Consider the following 27,200-nt stretch of genomic DNA (forward strand, 5'->3'; position numbering starts at 1 on the left):
GTATATATGTGGTCCTGCCAAGTAAGTGTAAAGTATATATGTGGTCCTGCCAAATAAGTGTAAAGTATATATGTGGTCCTGCCAAGTAAGTGTAAAGTATATATGTAGTCCTGCCAGGTAAGTTTAAAGCACACACTCAACAATATCAAGCAAAATATATTATTAATGCTTATATCAACCACTCACCTGTAGGACACGCCGCAGGGACTCCACGTAACTCCTTTCACTCTGTACTATAGAAGACAGAATGTGGCGACGAAGGATCTGGAAAAGACATGTTAAGAGTGAGCCAAGGATCTGTTTTATGATTTTACAACACTGTGAGACTCCACACAGATTGGCACTCACCTGCTGGGCACTAAGACCCTCTGGCATCGGGCCAAGCTCAGACGAAGGAGGTTGCAAGTCCAAATCGAGTCCACTGACTTCCAGAAAGCCCATTTCCTCCTCCTCTGAGTCACCTGCAAAAGAAAAACACAGGCTGAGAAAGGGACTCATGTCTTGTGGACTCCGACAGTGTCAACCACAGCTGTGTGTCTGGGACAACTGTGAGCGTCTAATTACCCGAGGAGACACTGTCCTCCTTCAGACACTCCTGATCAACTCTGGAACTCGTTGAGCTGCTTCTCCTGAACCAGCCCCTGGGTCCCCTTGTCCCATTCCCCATCCTTGGCACTGAATTCATGGAGAGCCGTGATTTGCACAGAAAGCTGTGCACAGTGTGTGTGTGTGTGTGTATGTGGCTAAGGGAGGGGGGGGGGCGGAGGGCAGGGTCTCTTCCTTGGCTTGGATTACAAGCTGAGGTTTGGTATCAGTGTCTGGGGAGGGAGGAAGGGATGAGTTTAGTTTGCCAGTCTGACGGAGGAGGAGTTCTGTTTTGGTCCTTTAAGGATCTGCTGACAGGACAAATTTAATTTTGTGACTCAGATGTCACTTCCTTCTTCATGTGCACCCATACAAGCAACCAGGCACATTACAAATAAATGGCCTATTTGTAACCTGCAGACTAACAGCTCTACCCATTAATAAATATATGGCCTATATGTAACCTACAGACTAACAGCTCTACCCATTAATAAATATATGGCCTATATGTAACTTGCAGACTAACAGCTCTACCCATTAATAAATATATGGCCTATATGTAACCTGCAGACTAACAGCTCTACCCATTAATAAATATATGGCCTATATGTAACCTACAGACTAACAGCTCTACCCATTAATAAATATATGGCCTATATGTAACCTACAGACTAACAGCTCTACCCATTAATAAATATATGGCCTATATGTAACCTGCAGACTAACAGCTCTATCCATTAATAAATATATGGCCTATATGTAACCTGCAGACTAACAGCTCTATCCATTAATAAATATATGGCCTATATGTAACCTGCAGACTAACAGCTCTACCCATTAATATATATATGGCCTATATGTAACCTGCAGACTAACAGCTCTACCCATTAATAAATATATGGCCTATATGTAACCTGCAGACTAACAGCTCTACCCATTAATAAATATATGGCCTATATGTAACCTGCAGACTAACAGCTCTACCCATTAATAAATATATGGCCTATATGTAACCTACAGGCTACCAGCTCTACCCATTAATAAATATATATGTCCTATATGTAACCTGCAGACTAACAGCTCTACCTATTAATAAATATATGGCCTATATGTAACCTGCAGACTAACAGCTCTACCCATTAATAAATATATGGCCTATATGTAACCTGCAGACTAGCAGCTCTACCCATTAATAAATATATGGCCTATATGTAACCTGCAGACTAACAGCTCTACCTATTAATAAATATATGGCCTATATGTAACCTGCAGACTAACAGCTCTACCCATTAATAAATATATGGCCTATATGTAACCTGCAGACTAACAGCTCTACCCATTAATAAATATATGGCCTATATGTAACCTGCAGACTAACAGCTCTACCCATTAATAAATATATGGCCTATATGTAACCTGCAGACTAACAGCTCTACCCATTAATAAATATATGGCCTATATGTAACCTGCAGACTAACAGCTCTACCCATTAATAAATATATGGCCTATATGTAACCTGCAGACTAACAGCTCTACCCATTAATAAATATATGGCCTATATGTAACCTGCAGACTAACAGCTCTACCCATTAATATATATATGGCCTATATGTAACCTGCAGACTAACAGCTCTACCCATTAATATATATATGGCCTATATGTAACCTGCAGACTAACAGCTCTACCCATTAACAAATATATGGCCTATATGTAACCTGCAGACTAACAGCTCTACCCATTAATAAATATATGGCCTATATGTAACCTACAGACTAACAGCTCTATCCATTAATAAATATATGGCCTATATGTAACCTGCAGACTAACAGCTCTATCCATTAATAAATATATGGCCTATATGTAACCTGCAGACTAACAGCTCTACCCATTAATAAATATATGGCCTATATGTAACCTGCAGGCTAACAGCTCTACCCATTAATAAATATATGGCCTATATGTAACCTGCAGACTAACAGCTCTACCCATTAATAAATATATGGCCTATATGTAACCTGCAGACTAACAGCTCTACCCATTAATAAATATATGGCCTATATGTAACCTACAGACTAACAGCTCTATCCATTAATAAATATATGGCCTATATGTAACCTGCAGACTAACAGCTCTATCCATTAATAAATATATGGCCTATATGTAACCTGCAGACTAACAGCTCTATCCATTAATAAATATATGGCCTATATGTAACCTACAGACTAACAGCTCTACCCATTAATAAATATATGGCCTATATGTAACCTACAGACTAACAGCTCTATCCATTAATAAATATATGGCCTATATGTAACCTGCAGGCTAACAGCTCTACCCATTAATAAATATATGGCCTATATGTAACCTGCAGACTAACAGCTCTACCCATTAATAAATATATGGCCTATATGTAACCTGCAGACTAACAGCTCTACCCATTAATAAATATATGGCCTATATGTAACCTGCAGACTAACAGCTCTACCCATTAATATATATATGGCCTATATGTAACCTGCAGACTAACAGCTCTACCCATTAATATATATATGGCCTATATGTAACCTGCAGACTAACAGCTCTACCCATTAACAAATATATGGCCTATATGTAACCTGCAGACTAACAGCTCTACCCATTAATAAATATATGGCCTATATGTAACCTACAGACTAACAGCTCTATCCATTAATAAATATATGGCCTATATGTAACCTGCAGACTAACAGCTCTATCCATTAATAAATATATGGCCTATATGTAACCTGCAGACTAACAGCTCTACCCATTAATAAATATATGGCCTATATGTAACCTGCAGGCTAACAGCTCTACCCATTAATAAATATATGGCCTATATGTAACCTGCAGACTAACAGCTCTACCCATTAATAAATATATGGCCTATATGTAACCTGCAGACTAACAGCTCTACCCATTAATAAATATATGGCCTATATGTAACCTACAGACTAACAGCTCTATCCATTAATAAATATATGGCCTATATGTAACCTGCAGACTAACAGCTCTATCCATTAATATATGGCCTATATGTAACCTGCAGACTAACAGCTCTATCCATTAATAAATATATGGCCTATATGTAACCTACAGACTAACAGCTCTACCCATTAATAAATATATGGCCTATATGTAACCTACAGACTAACAGCTCTATCCATTAATAAATATATGGCCTATATGTAACCTGCAGGCTAACAGCTCTACCCATTAATAAATATATGGCCTATATGTAACCTACAGACTAACAGCTCTACCCATTAATATATATATGGCCTATATGTAACCTACAGACTAACAGCTCTATCCATTAATAAATATATGGCCTATATGTAACCTACAGACTAACAGCTCTACCCATTAATAAATATATGGCCTATATGTAACCTGCAGACTAACAGCTCTACCCATTAATAAATATATGGCCTATATGTAACCTGTAGACTAACAGCTCTATCCATTAATAAATATATGGCCTATATGTAACCTGCAGACTAACAGCTCTATCCATTAATAAATATATGGCCTATATGTAACCTACAGACTAACAGCTCTACCCATTAATAAATATATGGCCTATATGTAACCTGCAGACTAACAGCTCTATCCATTAATAAATATATGGCCTATATGTAATCTCCAGACTAACAGCTCTATCCATTAATAAATATATGGCCTATATGTAACCTACAGACTAACAGCTCTATCCATTAATAAATATATGGCCTATATGTAACCTACAGACTAACAGCTCTACCCATTAATAAATATATGGCCTATATGTAACCTGCAGACTAACAGCTCTACCCATTAATAAATATATGGCCTATATGTAACCTACAGACTAACAGCTCTACCCATTAATAAATATATGGCCTATATGTAACCTGCAGACTAACAGCTCTACCCATTAATAAATATATGGCCTATATGTAATCTCCAGACTACCAGCTCTATCCATTAATAAATATATGGCCTATATGTAACCTGCAGACTAACAGCTCTACCCATTAATAAATATATGGCCTATATGTAACCTGCAGACTAACAACTCTACCCATTAATATATGGCCTATATGTAACCTGCAGACTAACAACTCTACCTATTAATAAATATATGGCCTATATGTAACCTGCAGACTAACAGCTCTACCCATTAATAAATATATGACTTATATGTAACCTACAGACTAACAGCTCTACCCATTAATAAATATATGTTCTATATGTAACCTGCAGACTAACAGCTCTATCCATTAATAAATATATGGCCTATATGTAACCTGCAGACTAACATCTCTACCCATTAATAAATATATGGCTTATATGTAACCTACAGACTAACAGCTCTACCCATTAATAAATATATGGCCTATATGTAACCTGCAGACTAACAGCTCTACCCATTAATAAATATATGGCCTATATGTAACCTACAGACTAACAGCTCTACCCATTTATAAATATGTGGCCTATATGTAACCTGCAGACTAACAGCTCTACCCATTAATAAATATATGGCCCATATGTAACCTGCAGACTAACAGATCTACCTATTAATAAATATATGGCCTATATGTAACCTGCAGACTAACAGCTCTAACTATTAATAAATATATGGCCTATATGTAACCTGCAGACTAACAGCTCTACCCATTAATAAATATATGGCCTATATGTAACCTGCAGACTAACAGCTCTACCCATTAATAAATATATGGCATATATGTAACCTACAGACTAACAGCTCTATCCATTAATAAATATATGGCCTATATGTAACCTACAGACTAACAGCTCTATCCATTAATAAATATATGGCCTATATTTAACCTGCAGACTAACAGCTCTATCCATTAATAAATATATGGCCTATATGTAACCTGCAGACTAACAGCTCTACCCATTAATAAATATATGGCCTATATGTAACCTACAGACTAACAGCTCTACCCATTAATAAATATATGGCCTATATGTAACCTGCAGACTAACAGCTCTACCCATTAATAAATATATGGCCTATATGTAACCTGCAGACTAACAGCTCTATCCATTAATAAATATATGGCCTATATGTAACCTGCAGACTAACAGCTCTACCCATTAATAAATATATGGCCTATATGTAACCTGCAGACTAACAGCTCTACCCATTAATAAATATATGGCCTATATGTAACCTGTAGACTAGCAGCTCTACCCATTAATAAATATATGGCCTATATGTAACCTGCAGACTAACAGCTCTACCCATTAATAAATATATGGCCTATATGTAACCTGCAGACTAACAGCTCTACCCATTAATAAATATATGGCCTATATGTAACCTGCAGACTAACAGCTCTACCCATTAATAAAGATATGGCCCGTATGTAACCTGCAGACTAACAGCTCTACCCATTAATAAATATATGGCCTATATGTAACCTGCAGACTAACAGCTCTACCCATTAATAAATATATGGCCCATATGTAACCTGCAGACTAACAGCTCTACCTATAAATAAATATATGGCCTATATGTAACCTGCAGACTAACAGCTCTACCCATTAATAAATATATGGCCTATATGTAACCTGCAGACTAACAGCTCTACCCATTAATAAATATATGGCCTATATGTAACCTGCAGACTAACAGCTCTACCCATTAATAAATATATGGCCTATATGTAACCTGCAGACTAACAGCTCTACCCATTAATAAATATATGGCCTGTATGTAACCTGCAGACTAACAGCTCTACCCATTAATAAATATATGGCCTATATGTAACCTGTAGACTAACAGCTCTATCCATTAATAAATATATGGCCTATATGTAACCTGCAGACTAACAGCTCTATCCATTAATAAATATATGGCCTATATGTAACCTACAGACTAACAGCTCTACCCATTAATAAATATATGGCCTATATGTAATCTCCAGACTACCAGCTCTATCCATTAATAAATATATGGCCTATATGTAACCTGCAGACTAACAGCTCTACCCATTAATAAATATATGGCCTATATGTAACCTGCAGACTAACAACTCTACCCATTAATATATGGCCTATATGTAACCTGCAGACTAACAGCTCTACCCATTAATAAATATATGACCTATATGTAACCTACAGACTAACAGCTCTACCCATTAATAAATATATGGCCTATATGTAATCTCCAGACTACCAGCTCTATCCATTAATAAATATATGGCCTATATGTAACCTGCAGACTAACAGCTCTACCCATTAATAAATATATGGCCTATATGTAACCTGCAGACTAACAACTCTACCCATTAATATATGGCCTATATGTAACCTGCAGACTAACAGCTCTATCCATTAATAAATATATGGCCTATATGTAACCTACAGACTAACAGCTCTACCCATTAATAAATATATGGCCTATATGTAACCTGCAGACTAACAGCTCTACCCATTAATAAATATATGGCCTATATGTAACCTACAGACTAACAGCTCTACCCATTAATAAATATATGGCCTATATGTAACCTGCAGACTAACAGCTCTACCCATTAATAAATATATGGCCTATATGTAATCTCCAGACTACCAGCTCTATCCATTAATAAATATATGGCCTATATGTAACCTGCAGACTAACAGCTCTACCCATTAATAAATATATGGCCTATATGTAACCTGCAGACTAACAACTCTACCCATTAATATATGGCCTATATGTAACCTGCAGACTAACAACTCTACCTATTAATAAATATATGGCCTATATGTAACCTGCAGACTAACAGCTCTACCCATTAATAAATATATGACTTATATGTAACCTACAGACTAACAGCTCTACCCATTAATAAATATATGTTCTATATGTAACCTGCAGACTAACAGCTCTATCCATTAATAAATATATGGCCTATATGTAACCTGCAGACTAACATCTCTACCCATTAATAAATATATGGCTTATATGTAACCTACAGACTAACAGCTCTACCCATTAATAAATATATGGCCTATATGTAACCTGCAGACTAACAGCTCTACCCATTAATAAATATATGGCCTATATGTAACCTACAGACTAACAGCTCTACCCATTTATAAATATGTGGCCTATATGTAACCTGCAGACTAACAGCTCTACCCATTAATAAATATATGGCCCATATGTAACCTGCAGACTAACAGATCTACCTATTAATAAATATATGGCCTATATGTAACCTGCAGACTAACAGCTCTAACTATTAATAAATATATGGCCTATATGTAACCTGCAGACTAACAGCTCTACCCATTAATAAATATATGGCCTATATGTAACCTGCAGACTAACAGCTCTACCCATTAATAAATATATGGCATATATGTAACCTACAGACTAACAGCTCTATCCATTAATAAATATATGGCCTATATGTAACCTGCAGACTAACAGCTCTATCCATTAATAAATATATGGCCTATATTTAACCTGCAGACTAACAGCTCTATCCATTAATAAATATATGGCCTATATGTAACCTGCAGACTAACAGCTCTACCCATTAATAAATATATGGCCTATATGTAACCTACAGACTAACAGCTCTACCCATTAATAAATATATGGCCTATATGTAACCTGCAGACTAACAGCTCTACCCATTAATAAATATATGGCCTATATGTAACCTGCAGACTAACAGCTCTATCCATTAATAAATATATGGCCTATATGTAACCTGCAGACTAACAGCTCTACCCATTAATAAATATATGGCCTATATGTAACCTGCAGACTAACAGCTCTACCCATTAATAAATATATGGCCTATATGTAACCTGCAGACTAGCAGCTCTACCCATTAATAAATATATGGCCTATATGTAACCTGCAGACTAACAGCTCTACCCATTAATAAATATATGGCCTATATGTAACCTGCAGACTAACAGCTCTACCCATTAATAAATATATGGCCTATATGTAACCTGCAGACTAACAGCTCTACCCATTAATAAAGATATGGCCCGTATGTAACCTGCAGACTAACAGCTCTACCCATTAATAAATATATGGCCTATATGTAACCTGCAGACTAACAGCTCTACCCATTAATAAATATATGGCCCATATGTAACCTGCAGACTAACAGCTCTACCTATAAATAAATATATGGCCTATATGTAACCTGCAGACTAACAGCTCTACCCATTAATAAATATATGGCCTATATGTAACCTGCAGACTAACAGCTCTACCCATTAATAAATATATGGCCTATATGTAACCTGCAGACTAACAGCTCTACCCATTAATAAATATATGGCCTATATGTAACCTGCAGACTAACAGCTCTACCCATTAATAAATATATGGCCTGTATGTAACCTGCAGACTAACAGCTCTACCTATTAATAAATATATGGCCTATATGTAACCTGCAGACTAACAGCTCTATCTATTATAATAAATATATGGCCTATATGTAACCTGCAGACTAACAGCTCTACCTATTAATAAATATATGGCCTATATGTAACCTGCAGACTAACAGCTCTACCTATTAATAAATATATGGCCTATATGTAACCTGCAGACTAACAGCTCTATCCATTAATAAATATATGGCCTATATGTAACCTACAGACTAACAGCTCTACCTATTAATAAATATATGGCCTATATGTAACCTGCAGACTAACAGCTCTACCTATTAATAAATATATGGCCTATATGTAACCTGCAGACTAACAGCTCTACCTATTAATAAATATATGGCCTATATGTAACCTGCAGACTAACAGCTCTATCCATTAATAAATATATGGCCTATATGTAACCTACAGACTAACAGCTCTACCCATTAATAAATATATGGCCTATATGTAACCTGCAGACTAACAGCTCTACCCATTAATAAATATATGGCCTATATGTAACCTGCAGACTAACAGCTCTACCCATTAATAAATATATGGCCTATATGTAACCTACAGACTAACAGCTCTACCCATTAATAAATATATGGCCTATATGTAACCTGCAGACTAACAGCTCTATCCATTATTAAATATATGGCCTATATGTAACCTACAGACTAACAGCTCTACCCATTAATAAATATATGGCCTATATGTAACCTGCAGACTAACAGCTCTACCCATTAATAAATATATGGCCTATATGTAACCTGCAGACTAACAGCTCTACCCATTAATAAATATATGGCCTATATGTAACCTGTAGACTAACAGCTCTACCCATTAATAAATATATGGCCTATATGTAACCTGCAGACTAACAGCTCTACCCATTAATAAATATATGACCTATATGTAACCTGCAGACTAACAGCTCTACCTATTAATAAATATATGGCCTATATGTAACCTGCAGACTAACAGCTCTATCCATTAATAAATATATGGCCTATATGTAACCTGCAGACTAACAGCTCTACCCATTAATAAATATATGGCCTATATGTAACCTACAGACTAACAGCTCTACCCATTAATAAATATATGGCCTATATGTAACCTGCAGACTAACAGCTCTATCCATTAATAAATATATGGCCTATATGTAACCTACAGACTAACAGCTCTACCCATTAATAAATATATGGCCTATATGTAACCTGCAGACTAACAGCTCTACCCATTAATAAATATATGGCCTATATGTAACCTACAGACTAACAGCTCTACCCATTAATAAATATATGGCCTATATGTAACCTGCAGACTAACAGCTCTACCCATTAATAAATATATGGCCCATATGTAACCTGCAGACTAACAGCTCTACCCATTAATAAATATATGGCCTATATGTAACCTGCAGACTAACAGCTCTATCCATTAATAAATATATGGCCTATATGTAACCTGCAGACTAACAACTCTACCCATTAATAAATATATGGCCTATATGTAACCTGCAGACTAACAGCTCTACCCATTAATAAATATATGGCCTATATGTAACCTACAGACTAACAGCTCTACCCATTAATAAATATATGGCCTATATGTAACCTGCAGACTAACAACTCTACCCATTAATAAATATATGGCCTATATGTAACCTGCAGACTAACAGCTCTACCCATTAATAAATATATGGCCTATATGTAACCTACAGACTAACAGCTCTACCCATTAATAAATATATGGCCTATATGTAACCTGCAGACTAACAACTCTACCCATTAATAAATATATGGCCTATATGTAACCTGCAGACTAACAGCTCTACCTATTAATAAATATATGGCCTATATGTAACCTACAGACCACGGCTGCTATTGATAAATACGTCTTGGGTCTTTATTAAATGTAGGAATATGGCTACTAGTTAATCATAATTTTGTGAATTTGTAACAGTATTTGAGGCATTTTGACCTCGATATGAGTTATCTACAAAAAATCCGCACGCTTAAAGTGCGACTTCTGTATATAAATTATTTGGACATTTTTCTTAGAGTACTAAATGATTTGGAAAGCTTATTAAAGTGAGGTCTATGTATCTATTGAAAGAGTGTAAGTTCTGAAATATAATTCTGTTTATTTTGCGATATCCAGACCCTTATATTTAGTACCATCTGGTTAAAAAAAATTGCTGTCCATGTATTTGGAAGTTGCAACACGTATGTTCAAATGTAAGAAAAAAAAAGAAAAAACACATACTTTTCAACAACAGCCATGCAATAAAGTAATCAACCAGCTTAGGTTTATGTGCTAGCTGCGCAAGCAAGCTTTCCAATAAATTTGGGGTAAATGAAAAGGTGGTGGGGGGTTTAGTTTGCACACCCGGACTTCTACCGGTAAATAAAAATATAGCAGTATTATGAAACCTGCAGAATTTCTTACCAGTAGTTTCTTTACGCTGTAAAAAGGTTACTTTGCGCATCACCGCATTGCGTGTTTTCTCCAGCCCATCCTTTGTACCGCTTCTCGCAGCTTTCATCAATTGCGTCATCTTCATGAGAAAAAAAAGTTGTGTTAGTTCAAAGGCCGGGACTGAAAATACCAACACGTATATTAGAGCATCAGAGTGTAAATAGTATCCGCAATCAACTGAATTTTGTTATGTGTTATCTGTAATAAACAAAGTAATCACCTGACAGGAATCTGCTGGAAGCTAAGGGATTAATTTGAAAGCAAGATTATAATGAAACCATACACACTGCGAGGGAGAGAGAGCGCAGGACAAGGCACACTGCGAGAGAGAGAGTGTCAAGACAAGGCACACTGCGAGGGAGAGAGAGAGTGTCAGGGCAAGGCACACTGCGAGGGAGAGCGCAGGACAAGGCACACTGCGAGAGAGAGAGAGTGCCAGGACAAGGCACACTGCAAGGGAGAGAGTGCCAGGACAAGGCACACTGCGAGTGAGAGAGTGCCAGGACAAGGCACACTGCGAGTGAGAGCCAGGACAAGGCACACTGCGAGTGAGAGCCAGGACAAGGCACACTGCGAGAGAGAGAGAGTGTCAGGACAAGGCACACTGCGAGTGAGAAAGTGCCAGGACAAGGCACACTGCGAGGGAGAGAGTGCCAGGACAAGGCACACTGCGAGTGAGAGAGTGCCAGGACAAGGCACACTGCGAGGGAGAGTGCAGGACAAGGCACACTGCGAGGGAGAGAGCGCCAGGACAAGGCACACTGCGAGGGAGAGAGTGTCAGGACAAGGCACACTGCGAGTGAGAGCCAGGACAAGGCACACTGCGAGGGAGAGAGAGCGCCAGGACAAGGCACACTGCGAGGGAGAGCCAGGACAAGGCACACTGCGAGGGAGAGCCAAGGACAAGGCACACTGCGAGGGAGAGCCAGGAGAAGGCACACTGCGAGGGAGAGCTAGGACAAGGCACACTGCGAGGGAGAGCCAGGACAAGGCACACTGCGAGGGAGAGCCAGGACAAGGCACACTGCGAGGGAGAGAGAGAGTGCCAGGACAAGGCACACTGCGAGGGAGAGCGCAGGACAAGGCACACTGCAAGGGAGAGAGTGCCAGGACAAGGCACACTGCGAGTGAGAGAGTGCCAGGACAAGGCACACTGCGACGGAGAGAGTGTCAGGACAAGGCACACTGCGAGGGAGAGAGCGCCAGGACAAGGCACACTGCGAGGGAGAGAGAGAGTGCCAGGACAAGGCACACTGCGAGGGAGAGAGAGCGCCAGGACAAGGCACACTGCGAGGGAGAGAGAGCACCAGGACAAGGCACACTGCGAGGGAGAGAGCGCCAGGACAAGGCACGCTGCGAGGGAGAGAGCGCCAGGACAAGGCACACTGCGAGGGAGAGAGCGCCAGGACAAGGCACGCTGCGAGGGAGAGAGTGCCAGGACAAGGCACACTGCGAGGGAGAGAGCGCCAGGACAAGGCACGCTGCGAGGGAGAGAGAGAGTGCCAGGACAAGGCACACTGCGAGGAAGAGAGAGCACCAGGACAAGGCACAGTGCGAGGGAGAGAGAGTGCCAGGACAAGGCACACTGCGAGGGAGAGAGCGCCAGGACAAGGCACACTGCGAGGGAGAGAGAGCGCCAGGACAAGGCACACTGCGAGGGAGAGAGCACCAGGACAAGGCACACTGCGAGGGAGAGAGCGCCAGGACAAGGCACACTGCGAGGGAGAGAGCGCCAGGACAAGGCACACTGCGAGGGAGAGAGAGAGTGCCAGGACAAGGCACACTGCGAGGGAGAGAGAGTGCCAGGACAAGGCGCACTGCGAGGGAGAGAGCGCCAGGACAAGGCACACTGCGAGGGAGAGAGCGCCAGGACAAGGCACACTGCGAGGGAGAGAGCGCCAGGACAAGGCACACTGCGAGGGAGAGAGTGTCAGGACAAGGCACACTGCGAGGGAGAGAGCACCAGGACAAGGCACACTGCGAGGGAGAGAGCGCCAGGACAAGGCACACTGCGAGGGAGAGAGTGCCAGGACAAGGCACACTGCGAGGGAGAGAGTGCCAGGACAAGGCACACTGCGAGGGAGAGAGAGCGCCAGGACAAGGCACACTGCGAGGGAGAGCCAGGACAAGGCACACTGCGAGGGAGAGCCAAGGACAAGGCACACTGCGAGGGAGAGCCAGGACAAGGCACACTGCGAGGGAGAGCCAGGACAAGGCACACTGCGAGGGAGAGCCAGGACAAGGCACACTGCGAGGGAGAGCCAGGACAAGGCACACTGCGAGGGAGAGCAAGGACAAGGCACACTGCGAGGGAGAGAGAGAGTGCCAGGACAAGGCACACTGCGAGGGAGAGCGCAGGACAAGGCACACTGCAAGGGAGAGAGTGCCAGGACAAGGCACACTGCGAGTGAGAGAGTGCCAGGACAAGGCACACTGCGACGGAGAGAGTGTCAGGACAAGGCACACTGCGAGGGAGAGAGCGCCAGGACAAGGCACACTGCGAGGGAGAGAGTGCCAGGACAAGGCACACTGCGAGGGAGAGAGAGCGCCAGGACAAGGCACACTGCAAGGGAGAGAGAGCGCCAGGACAAGGCACACTGCGAGGGAGAGAGCGCCAGGACAAGGCACGCTGTGAGGGAGAGAGCGCCAGGACAAGGCACACTGCGAGGGAGAGAGCGCCAGGACAAGGCACGCTGCGAGGGAGAGAGTGCCAGGACAAGGCACACTGCGAGGGAGAGAGCGCCAGGACAAGGCACGCTGCGAGGGAGAGAGAGAGTGCCAGGACAAGGCACACTGCGAGGAAGAGAGAGCGCCAGGACAAGGCACAGTGCGAGGGAGAGAGATTGCCAGGACAAGGCACACTGCGAGGGAGAGAGCGCCAGGACAAGGCACACTGCGAGGGAGAGAGAGCGCCAGGACAAGGCACACTGCGAGGGAGAGAGCACCAGGACAAGGCACACTGCGAGGGAGAGAGCGCCAGGACAAGGCACACTGCGAGGGAGAGAGAGAGTGCCAGGACAAGGCACACTGCGAGGGAGAGAGAGTGCCAGGACAAGGCGCACTGCGAGGGAGAGAGCGCCAGGACAAGGCACACTGCGAAGGAGAGAGCGCCAGGACAAGGCACACTGCGAGGGAGAGAGCGCCAGGACAAGGCACACTGCGAGGGAGAGAGTGTCAGGACAAGGCACACTGCGAGGGAGAGAGCACCAGGACAAGGCACACTGCGAGGGAGAGAGTGCCAGGACAAGGCACACTGCGAGGGAGAGAGTGCCAGGACAAGGCACACTGCGAGGGAGAGAGCAGGACAAGGCACACTGCGAGGGAGAGCCAGGACAAGGCACACTGCGAGGGAGAGAGTGCCAGGACAAGGCACACTGCGAGGGAGAGAGTGCCAGGACAAGGCACACTGCGAGGGAGAGAGCAGGACAAGGCACACTGCGAGGGAGAGCCAAGGACAAGGCACACTGCGAGGGAGAGAGCACCAGGACAAGGCACACTGCGAGGGAGAGCCAGGACAAGGCACACTGCGAGGGAGAGAGCACCAGGACAAGGCACACTGCGAGGGAGAGAGCACCAGGACAAGGCACACTGCGAGGGAGAGAACGCTAGGACATGAGTTAAATTCGGATCAGATAAATCGCACATAAGCAAAGCATAGCTGGTCTCAGAGAAGTAATAATACACTCTACACATATGGTGTGGGACACAGGACGGCTCCCCTAGGCCTGGCTATTAAATTTACAGTCTATCTGCATCGGATCATTAAATCATTAAATTAACTCTCACTTGTCAGATATAATGAAGAGTTGTGAGATGCAGCTGCTTTTATCAGCCAGTTTAAGCATTGCCAATTACAGTCCGGCTGTGTCACTAACACACATTGCCAGGTGACTGTCTCTCACACACGTTACTCTATACAGCTCACTATGTCTCTCACACATGTTACTCTACACAGCTCACTATGTCTCTCACACACGTACGTTACTCTACACAGCTCACTATGTCTCTCACACACGTACGTTACTCTACACAGCTCACTATGTCTCTCACACACGTACGTTACTCTACACAGCTCACTATGTCTCTCACACACGTACGTTACTCTACACAGCTCACTATGTCTCTCAGTAAGTGACTGCAGTTGTGAACATGGCAGTTGTAAATGCAGAACGCTGCCATCTGTAGTACTATAGACACCACCTTACATTACGAAACTTCGACCCCTGCAACTGTTCAAACTGTGCTTTAAATACTTCTATTGCAAGGGATGTTTTATTAAACGTTTCTATGATTCCTTTGTGTATGTCACGCATTTTTGGAAAAGGTCATATGAGCAGATTAAAGATAATTCTCACCAGTAACATCGCAAGACAGAAACACACACACACATTAAGGAAAACACTGTGACACAGAAACACACACACATACATTAAGGAAAACACTGTGACACAGAAACACACACACATACATTAAGGAAAACACTGTGACACAGAAACACACACACACATACATTAAGGAAAACACTGTGACACAGAAACACACACACACATACATTAAGGAAAACACTGTGACACAGAAACACACATACATACATTAAGGAAAACACTGTGACACAGAAACACACACACACATACATTAAGGAAAACACTGTGACACAGAAACACACACACACATACTTTAAGGAAAACACTGTGACACAGAAACACACACACACATACATTAAGGAAAACACTGACACAGAAACACACACACATACATTAAGGAAAACACTGACACAGAAACACACATACATACATTAAGGAAAACACTGTGACACAGAAACACACACACACATACATTAAGGAAAACACTGTGACACAGAAACACACACACACATACATTAAGGAAAACACTGTGACACAGAAACACACACACATGCATTAAGGAAAACACTGTGACACAGAAACACACACATACATTAAGGAAAACACTGTGACACAGAAACACACACACATGCATTAAGGAAAACACTGTGACACAGAAAACACACATACATTAAGGAAAACACTGTGACACAGAAACACACACACATGCATTAAGGAAAACACTGTGACACAGAAACACACACACATACATTAAGGAAAGCACTGTGACACAGAAACACACACATACATTAAGGAAAACACTGTGACACAGAAACACACACACACATACATTAAGGAAAACACTGTGACACAGAAACACACACACATGCATTAAGGAAAACACTGTGACACAGAAACACACATACATTAAGGAAAACACTGTAAGACAGAAACACACACACATACATTAAGGAAAACACTGGGACACAGAAACACACACACATACATTAAGGAAAACACTGTGACACAGAAACACACACACACACATACATTAAGGAAAACACTGTGACACAGAAACACACACACACATACATTAAGGAAAACACTGTGACACAGAAACACACATACATTAAGGAAAACACTGTAAGACAGAAACACACACACATACATTAAGGAAAACACTGGGACACAGAAACACACACACATACATTAAGGAAAACACTGTGACACAGAAACACACACACACACATACATTAAGGAAAACACTGTGACACAGAAACACACACACACACATACATTAAGGAAAACACTGTGACACAGAAACACACACACACACATACATTAAGGAAAACACTGTGACACAGAAACACACACATACATTAAGGAAAACACTGTAAGACAGAAACACACACACATACATTAAGGAAAACACTGGGACACAGAAATACACACACATACATTAAGGAAAACACTGACACAGAAACACACACATACATTAAGGAAAACACTGTGACACAGAAACACACACATACATTAAGGAAAACACTATGACACAGAAACACACACATACATTAAGGAAAACACTATGACACAGAAACACACACATACATTAAGGAAAACACTGTGACACAGAAACACACACATACATTAAGGAAAACACTGTAAGACAGAAAATGAACGCACACCATCAAGCGCTTGTCTTACAGGTATATCAGGTCATTCTTAGAATAAATTACCTGAAACATTGAGAAATGGGAACATGAAGAGTTAGAGTATGTATACCTTACACTCATATCTCTGTTTTGGTTGGTGGCTATCCCTTCCCCGGGCTCTCAGAGCTAGGATTTCTCTCTTAGTCTTGCTGTACCTCTCCTTAAACCTGTTCAGGTCAGGAGAGCGCTGTAAGGCAGCCAGGCAAGCGTGCAACAGAAACAGAAGGCAACCACATGGGGAGTCAAAGATGTTAAGGGGTGCAACACAAGGACGGGCATCAGAAAAGAAACAGTGCATAAAAAATGTCTAAACACAAGCAGAAAATGGGACAGTCCCACCAACGCCAACACCTGCAAGTTCATGAATTGGTTGTTTGATACGATGGTTAATTTATGGAAAGGAATGATAGGACGAATCCAGAACCCTGCAGGTTATGCCCACGCACTGTATCTTTAAATATTCACAAGGTTATCCACTAAAAAGTGAATTGATAGGACAAAATAGACACATTTTAGTAAATGATCCTAGTCACAGGTTTCAGATGGACCCCTTTGGCCTAAAATTGGAATCCCAGACAATTCACACTTGGTAATTTGTGTGAATAGGTGACGACAACCCTCGCGCCAACTTAAATCTAAAACATGAACAATCCGCACCATTTCCGAATCGCAGTAACACCCAATGCCATCAACCAAATCCCTTACAGTGACCTCTGAGTACACACATTATACCACAGGTTTGATGTGATGTAGGTAGGGTTAAAGTATTCTGTTCAAACTAACACTAAACACTATGCATGTTATTTATCCACTGGCTACAATGTATAAATCCAAAACGGAACTGTTTAAATCCTATAAAATCAATTAATCCAGGGCAAATAATTACTGCTGTTATTAGAATAAATGGAAACTATTCACGGAAATCCAGCCATACATAGCTTCCGGTGTGTTCAGGAAAATGTTAAGAATTGTATTTTAATGCTCAAGATACAAAGAAGGACATGACATATATATATATATATATATATATATAATTATTGGCATTTACCCTTTCATGTAAATAATCCAATTTAGCCTAGATGCAATCCCGCGTTGAAAATATATAAACAAAAGTAAAGAGATGCACCCGAAGGACTTAATAAGTGAAAAAAAAGGTAATTTATTCCAATAGGTATTACATCAAAAATTAGCCGACTCGAATGGGTCGAAATGTCGGCTAATTTTTTATGTAATACCTATTGGAATAAATTACCCTTTTTTCATCTATTAAGTCCTTCGAGTGCATCTCTTTACTTTTGTATATATATATATATAGGGTATCGCCACTCAGCAGCAGGAAATAACCAATTACAGAATTACTCAGATTTGAAATAGGTCGGGTGACGCTTAGAGTTTCCAGATCTGTATATATAAACCAAGGCAACGCACAGTAATGAATAATCAAAATACTAATTACTAATAAATGTTCAACTGCTAAAGAGCGCACACATTCAGCATTACCACAAGGTGTCGCTATATAGCTAAATTGGAAAGGGGAGGAGGGGGGAGGATTTCGCCATGGGTATTCATTTACTTTTTTCCTCTTCATCTAAAATCTCCTAAAATTCGCATGTCAACTAAAATGTTAATAGTTTGTGCTGGCATTCTAGAAATTTCGGGTCAGTGTATATTTTACTGTCTTTTAGAAGTATTTTATTAAAAAAAGTTTTCTTTATTTGTTTTAATAAAAATAATTCTTAACTCTCTTAGCAGCAGAGCTGTAAAATAATTAAAAGTTTATCAGATAATGTTTATATCTGTATTGCAGTAGAGAGAGCGGGCTCTCAACATCCCTCTATAAACACAAACTCTCTCCCCCAACGCTGCCCACACCCTCTATAAACACAAACTCTCTCCCCCAACGCTGCCTGCACCCCTCTATAAACACAAACTCTCTCCCCCAACGCTGCCTGCACCCCTCTATAAACACAAACTCTCTCCCCTAACGCTGCCCACACCCTCTATAAACACAAACTCTCTCCCCTAACGCTGCCCACACCCTCTATAAACACAAACTCTCTCCCCCCCAATGCTGCCCGAACCCTCTATAAACACAAACTCTCTCCCCCCAAATACTGCCTGCACCCCTCTATGAACACAAACTATCTCCCCCCCAATGCTGCCCGTACCCTCTATAAACACAAACTCTCTCCCCTAACGCTGCCCACACCCCTCTATAAACACAAACTCTCTCCCCCAACGCTGCCCGCACCCCTCTATAAACACAAACTCTCTCCCCTAACGCTGCCCACACCCCTCTATAAACACAAACTCTCTCCCCCCAAATACTGCCTGCACCCCTCTATGAACACAAACTCTCTCCCCCCCAATGCTGCCCGTACCCTCTATAAACACAAACTCTCTCCCCTAACGCTGCCCACACCCCTCTATAAACACAAACTCTCTCCCCCAACGCTGCCCGCACCCCTCTATAAACACAAACTCTCTCCCCCTATGCTGCCCGCACCCTCTATGAACACAAATCTCTCCCCCAACGCTGCCTGCACCCCTCTATAAACACAAACTCTCTCCCCTAACGCTGCCCACACCCCTCTATAAAAACAAACTCTATCCCCTGCAATGCTGCCCGCACCCTCTATAAACACAAACTCTCTCCCCTAACGCTGCCCACACCCCTCTATAAACACAAACTCTATCCCCCCCAATGCTGCCCACACCCCTCTATAAACACAAACTCTCTCCCCCCAAATACTGCCCGCACCCTCTATGAACACAAATCTCTCCCCCAACGCTGCCTGCACCCCTCTATAAACACAAACTCTCTCCCCTAACGCTGCCCACACCCCTCTATAAAAACAAACTCTATCCCCTGCAATGCTGCCCGCACCCTCTATAAACACAAACTCTCTCCCCTAACGCTGCCCACACCCCTCTATAAACACAAACTCTATCCCCCCCAATGCTGCCCGCACCCTCTATAAACACAAACTCTCTCCCCTAACGCTGCCCACACCCTCTATAAACACAAACTCTCTCCCCCAATGCTGCCTGCACCCCTCTATAAACACAAACTCTCTCCCCCCAAACACTGCCTGCACGACTCTATAAACACAAACTCTCTCCCCCCCAATGCTGCCCACACCCTCTATAAACACAAACTCTCTCCCCCAATTCTGACTGTCCCCTCTATAAACACAAACTCTCCCCCCCAATGCTGCCCGCACTCTCTATAAACACAAACTCTCTCCCCCAACGCTGCCCACACCCCTCTATAAACACAAACTCTCTCCCCCAAGACTGACTTAAACTCTCTTTCTCTTCCCAGCTATATGTTGTGTATATTTGATGATCACTAACACAACAGTCTAATTCTCATCGGAGAGCATTTTCACAATGGCATAAAAAATAAATAAATAGAATCAGAAGAATCGCCTACAGGAGTAATGACACTTGTCTTGGAAATAAATGTAACATTGATCCCCTTTAAAAATAAAATACAAGTGCATTCCAGCTAAAACGATGTCTGCGTATCGTCTGCGATCTGTGTGCGTTGGACCTGGTGATGTCACCAAAATTGATACCTTGGGCTGGAAGGCAACAAATGGTTTTGCTGGCTTTGGTTTTCTTTCCTCTGCCTCTGAGTCTTCGCTATAACTCTCAAACTCACTAGAGCTCCAGCCAGTATCTTCTGGGGCGTCTTCACACCCCTCGAGATGAATATTTTCATAGATCAGGTGGTATTCCAGCCCTGCCAGACAAAAGGAACATTACAAAGCCATACAATGAGTCTGACGGAGTCAATGAGTATAGCATGATCTGACGTTACCGACAACGTACAATGGGTGTCACTGGCTTCCACCTCCCTACACTCACCTGCATATTGTGTATTGAAACAGACAAAAGAAGGATTCATTTACACCGACTACCCCACAAAATCTGGATATCTCAGCTGTCCCATTCCATTAGACTGTAAGCTTGCAGGCCAAGCTCTCCATGCCTACTGTCTTGAAGGCTTAAAATTCATGTCAGCTCCAAACAAGCGGTTTCAAAGAGCAGATTAAATGCACTATCCATTTAAATATACAGTATGAAGCTGTGTCACTGCTTTCTCCCTCCCTCGGGGAACACATGCATGTAACATGATCTCACCATCTTGGTTCTCATGGTCGCACGGTACGTCGTCGTAGATAATCCCGTCCTCTGTGCTGTGTGAGCTGGAGAGACGATTAGATGAGGAACCTGAAAATAAAGATGGGATCAGAACTATAAAAAAAGCTTTAATATTAACATGAATGGTGATCCCACACTTAGGAGATTGCCAGTAGAGACACCATTGACAACATTTTCAAGAGAGTCCGGACCCATATGTTAGATGCACTCTCTCTGTTAGTAGCTCTTTCCCTGACTCTCTATGTTAAACGCACTCACTCTGCTGGCAAAGCTTTCCCTGACTCTCTAGGTTAGAAGCATTCCCAAGCTGGTGGAGCTTGCCCTGACTATTGATATTAGAGGATATTAGGTTAAATACACTCTTTATGCTGGTGGAGCTAGCCCTGACCCTTGATGTTGGAGCCTACTCTGACCATCTGACCATATTAGAGGCATTCTATCAGCTGGTGGAGCTTGCCCTGACCATTGATGTAGGAGGCACTCTCTCTGGTAGAGCTTTGCCCTGACCCTTGATATCAGGGACATTCTCTTAGCTGGTAATTCTTGCCCTGACCATTTATATTAGAGAAATTGTCTTAGTTGGTAGAGCTTGCCCTGGCCATTGATATTGGAGACATTCTCTCAGCTGGTGGAGCTCGCTCTGACCATTGATATTAGTAGCATTCTCTCAACTGGTGAAGCTTGCCCTGACCATTGATATTAGAGGATATGAGGTGGTGGAGTTCGCCCTGACCATTGATATTAGAGGCATTATCTCAGCTGGTGAATCTTGCCCTGACCATTGATATTAGAGGATATTAGGTGATGGAGCTTTGCCCTGACCATTGATATTAGAGGATATGAGGTGGTGGAGTTCGCCCTGACCATTGATATTAGAGGATATTAGGTGATGGAGCTTTGCTCTGACCATTGATATTAGAGGATATTAGGTGGTGAAGCTCGCCCTGACCGCTGGTGAAGCTTGCCCTGGCCATTGATATTAGAGGATTTTAGGTGGTGGAGCTTTGCCCTGACCATTGATATTAGAGGCATTCTTTCAGCTGGTGGAACTTGCCCTAACCATTGATGTTGGAGGCACTCTCTCTGGTAGAGCTTTGCCCTGACCCTTGATATCAGAGCCATTTTCTTAGCTGGTGGAGCTTTGCCAGGACCCTCGATGTTCAAGGTACTCTCTGTGTTGGAGCTTACAGAGGTCCTTGATATTAGAAGTACACTCTCTGCTGGAAGAGCCGACACAGAGTTGCCCACTATGCAGAGCCCCCATAGATGCAAAAACAAAATCCCAGTAACAGTATTTATGCTTCATCTCATCAGGTTGGAGATAAAAGTGAATGGAGGTTTTTAGTTACCTCCAATGGCCATGAGAGGGTATGACGTGGCAGGTGTGCATACCCTCTCATGACCATTGGAGGTAACTAAAAACCTCCATTTGTTTAAAAATACATAGGGATGTGGAAAGATTGCAGGTAACGTTTTTTTCTTTGGTTTTTACTATATGTATTTTGACTGATGTGTACTATGGTCGTTGCTGCCGCCCAGGAGTAATTGGAGTTTGAGCGCAGGACTTGTTTCTTTGTATTTGGAGATAAAAGTGACATGTTGAAATGAATTGTATGAAATGTACAAGCACACACTACTCACCTTTACTAATCAGACTCTTTCTTAGGCTGCGAGATCGAACAATATGTCCCTTCTTTACATGGGAATACCCATCATTATCTGCTTCTGGGGGGGTCCTGAACAAGAAGACAAAACCAAACATAATCATCATTTAGCAGGTTTTGCCCCAAGGAGGCAATAAGAAATCCAGTCTTCTATTTTTCCAGCGTGTGCAGTAATGGGTTAAACAAGCCGTGTGATCTGATGTCAAACAACATTCTTCAAATTGTAAGAGGTTGACTTGGGTCGTGTTTCTATTCTATCAAATACAGAGAGCTTGCCATTCTAATATAAAGACAGGTCAACACATTCTGCAATTTACAGATGGTCTCGGCCCAGTACATCAACCTTCATAGGAAAATATTACCCATAATGGGGCGGTCTTAACTCTTTCATCGACACTATTTCACTCCATGCAATCCTGAAACCTACATAGGACATCAGTATCCTTAATTTAATATGATTAACCCTTTCATACACATGGCTCTCAGTGCAATCCTGTGATCTATTAAGCAAAACAACAACCATAATAGAGAAAAGAAAGAAAGAAGTAGAATCCTTAAAGGGACACTACAGGCACCCAGACCACTTCAGCTCATTAACCCCTTAAGGACACATGACATGTGTGACATGTCATGATTCCCTTTTATTCCAGAAGTTTGGTCCTTTAATGGGTTAAAGGGATCTGTGTGCATTTCCCAGGTCCTTAACCCAGCAAAAGTAATTATTTCAGTTATTAATTAAGTGGTAGAGTGTCAGAAAACAGAGCTGTGTTCACAGAATATAGTTACTTGTAAAATGACGTATAAGAATAAAATAATACAAAAGGAATTTGGATAAATAAAGGAACGTTAATTGATCTAAACTAATAACAGCAGAAAATAAATAAACATGAATCATGTATCTCATTAACAGGTTGTAATAAAATAATTACAATGCTTTTAATTAACTTTGGAAAACATGTTTAACAGCCTCTCTCTGTGATTCTAGTTTACCCAACATGTACGATGTTAAGAGATCATTTGAGGCAATGTTGAAGGCTTTAAAAATACATTGTTGCACAGCAGCAGAATCTACAGTATAGAGACAGGCTCGGCCTGAATTAAGTTCTATGGGACGGGATTCTGAAAGAGGTCTACTAGCTCCTCTGCCTAATAATAAAATGCATGCAAAGCTAGATCTGACTTCAGCCAACTGATATCCACAAAGGCAATCAAAGGGTAAAACCTCACTAAGGGGGGTCCCCTGGTGGTATCTTTGCTGGTACCCTACCTCCATCCCAGCGCCCACGGTGAGCATCTCTGCAAAGCCCCTGATGGACAAATATCACATGAAAATAGCAGCAGGAAGTGGAAATCAGAATAGGCTGCAACATTCAGACCCGGCTCTGCCTCATTCCCACACTACACCCTCCCTCTCTCTCTCTCTCTCTCCCAAATTCCTCTCCTCCCCTGTGTGAATCTGACTGCAGCTCAGACACAACACAGCATGGCTGCAGCCGCAGACTGGGGAATCAAGGAAGCATGCAGGGCTGGGGCCAGTCTAGGACAGGGTTAAATGCCCTGAAAGACCTCTGTGACAAACCAGAGGAGAAGAGGATTGTCTGAATCCAGGAAATAAATGTGTAATAACTGGTCTCCGACAGGATGGCCTCACTAACATTGGACTTTATAAATCTAACTGGAAATTGCGGAGAAATGGCAAGCGGACTACAAAGCCCAGGCCAAAACAATCAAACCAGAAACATTTTTTTCATTGAATGCACATTCTTGTTAATAGGAACTCCATCTAGTCACAGCGGTAGGCAACCTACAGCACTCCAGATGTTTTGGACTACATCATCCATGATGCTTTGCAGTGTTAGGTCCAAAGGCTGCCTACCCTAATAGGGTTTCCTAATGCATCAAGTTGTCCTGCAGACCTATTACTACTTTAAGCAGTTGGGCAGTTCATGAATAGTGCTGCCCTGCATTGTAAAGCATTCCTGTACCACAGAAAGGTAATCAATTATTTAGTCAACAAGGGGACCCAAAAGATGTGGCTTCCATTAGCCTTGGACTACATAATTAGTTGTTTTTTGTGTCTTCAATCTTGTATGGGTTTTTTGGGGAGGAATGCTTTGCAGCAATTCTACATGTTAAACCCAGTGAGTACTTACACAATCTGGCTATTTTGGACCATAATTTGAAATGCACTTTGCTTGCCCAACAATTTACTTTTTAGTGAAAAGCCTTGAAATGTCGAATGAGGAAATGTGGGCAGCACTGAAATGAATGTACCACCTAATCACTCCTCCCTCCTTCAAATAGCAAATTGCTGCAAAACTGCTCTTAAGAAAGAACACTAAAAGAATTCCAAATGTAAAGGTTACTCCTATCATCACTCCTCTGTAGTGACTCCTAGAGTACCCTGGCCCAGATCCCCAGTAATGTGGCAAACGGTTTGCCCTCTTACCGGGGTCCCTGCTGAGCTCCGATGTTCCCAGGTGGTCCGGTGACACGTTTCTGGCTCTCACAGCGTGACACAAGCCGCAGTCATTGCCATTCATTAACTGAGAGAGTCAGCTGAATGTCCTATTATGCAATAAAAGTTGCACAGAATTGACATTGGCAACCAGGAACTCCTATTCATGCCAAATACCGAACAGTATCCACTTGATTTCAAAATTTGTAATGGTACAAAATCAAATACATTTAATTTCTGAATCAAGTGGATACTGTTCCTTTGATTTAATATCTGTGGGCCATGGTTCTGACTGAAGGTGGCAAAGAAGGTGTTAGCCCCCATGCCAAATCAGGGGAGGCACCCCAAGGCGCCAAACTTTACTACGTTCTGTGAGTGAAACTTTATAGCACGCGTTGCATTGTATGTAACTGTGTTTCACCATACGATGTATTTTTTTTTTAATCCTTTTTATAGATGTTTAACTGAATCTCTAATATTTCGATTCTTTTCACGTTAGTAAATAACCCTGACCAACAATGAAATTTACTAAACTGAGAATACTTAGGAATTCAAAGTGAATTTAAAATTTAACGCCAATGTAGCTGAACTGGAGGAATTCTACCAGTCAGTTATGCTTCCAATTCAGCTACTTTGACCTTAAATTTTAAATTGGCTCTGAATAAATGTAAATTCTCACTATTGCAATAACCCTGAATGTGCGAGTCTGCGCCCACATGAAGTGTTTCAGGAATGTCTGCTAATTCACTAATATCCCAATAACATTATTGGCCGCGGGTCGAGTCCTGCCTGCAGACACAAGGTTTACGTGACTGAACTCCTGGGCACTCAGTATCACTGTGACAGCTTGCACACCTCCATTGTATTTCCGCGTCTGGCCTGGCACTTTGCTGCAGGCTGTGACTGCTTCTCAATACATTTTAATCAGGCCATTTACTGAGTCTCTCTGAGAGCCTGCACTTTATCGATTTTCGACGTTTTGAGGATTTGTAAAAGTCAACTCTGGTTATGGCTCTTGCAAACAGGTTTAATGACGTCCCGGTAACATAATAATCACTAGATGGCGTGAATTCTATTCTATTCTGCTTTCCTTCACAGGTTAGACTATCCAAACCAGTGTCAAACAGGCGTGTTTTTTTTTTATTTAATTTTTTTTTTTTAACCCTTACCTGACATATCATTGACGTGATACAAAAGATTCCCCATAACTTCTTATCATGAAGGGGTTAAGCAAAATCACGAATTGCCTCTACACCTTCTTTAAATTCTTCTTAAGACCAAAATAAACCAGTAGCATATTTAAGGCATGAAAACAGCCATTCCGATGGGAGGCCTGCTCCATCCAAACTCAGATGA

At 41.8% G+C, this 27,200-nt stretch overlaps 1 protein-coding gene across 1 annotated transcript in view; it reads right to left on the reverse strand.

Annotated features, from left to right (window-relative positions):
* ARHGEF10L (Rho guanine nucleotide exchange factor 10 like) overlaps window positions 1-27,200 on the reverse strand; it is a 106,798-nt gene that overhangs the window by 30,666 nt on the left and 48,932 nt on the right. Inside the window, exons 4-10 of the mRNA XM_063436666.1 lie at window positions 23,364-23,458; window positions 21,702-21,791; window positions 21,134-21,300; window positions 17,623-17,739; window positions 11,468-11,576; window positions 349-461; window positions 187-264 (exon numbers count right to left, since the gene is read on the reverse strand). Of these exons, the coding sequence (XP_063292736.1) occupies window positions 187-264; window positions 349-461; window positions 11,468-11,576; window positions 17,623-17,739; window positions 21,134-21,300; window positions 21,702-21,791; window positions 23,364-23,458 (769 nt within the window). The remainder of the gene's footprint in view (window positions 1-186; window positions 265-348; window positions 462-11,467; window positions 11,577-17,622; window positions 17,740-21,133; window positions 21,301-21,701; window positions 21,792-23,363; window positions 23,459-27,200) is intronic.

The sequence above is a fragment of the Pelobates fuscus genome, chromosome 11, assembly GCF_036172605.1.
Source record: "Pelobates fuscus isolate aPelFus1 chromosome 11, aPelFus1.pri, whole genome shotgun sequence".
Classification (NCBI taxonomy): Eukaryota; Metazoa; Chordata; class Amphibia; order Anura; family Pelobatidae; genus Pelobates; species Pelobates fuscus.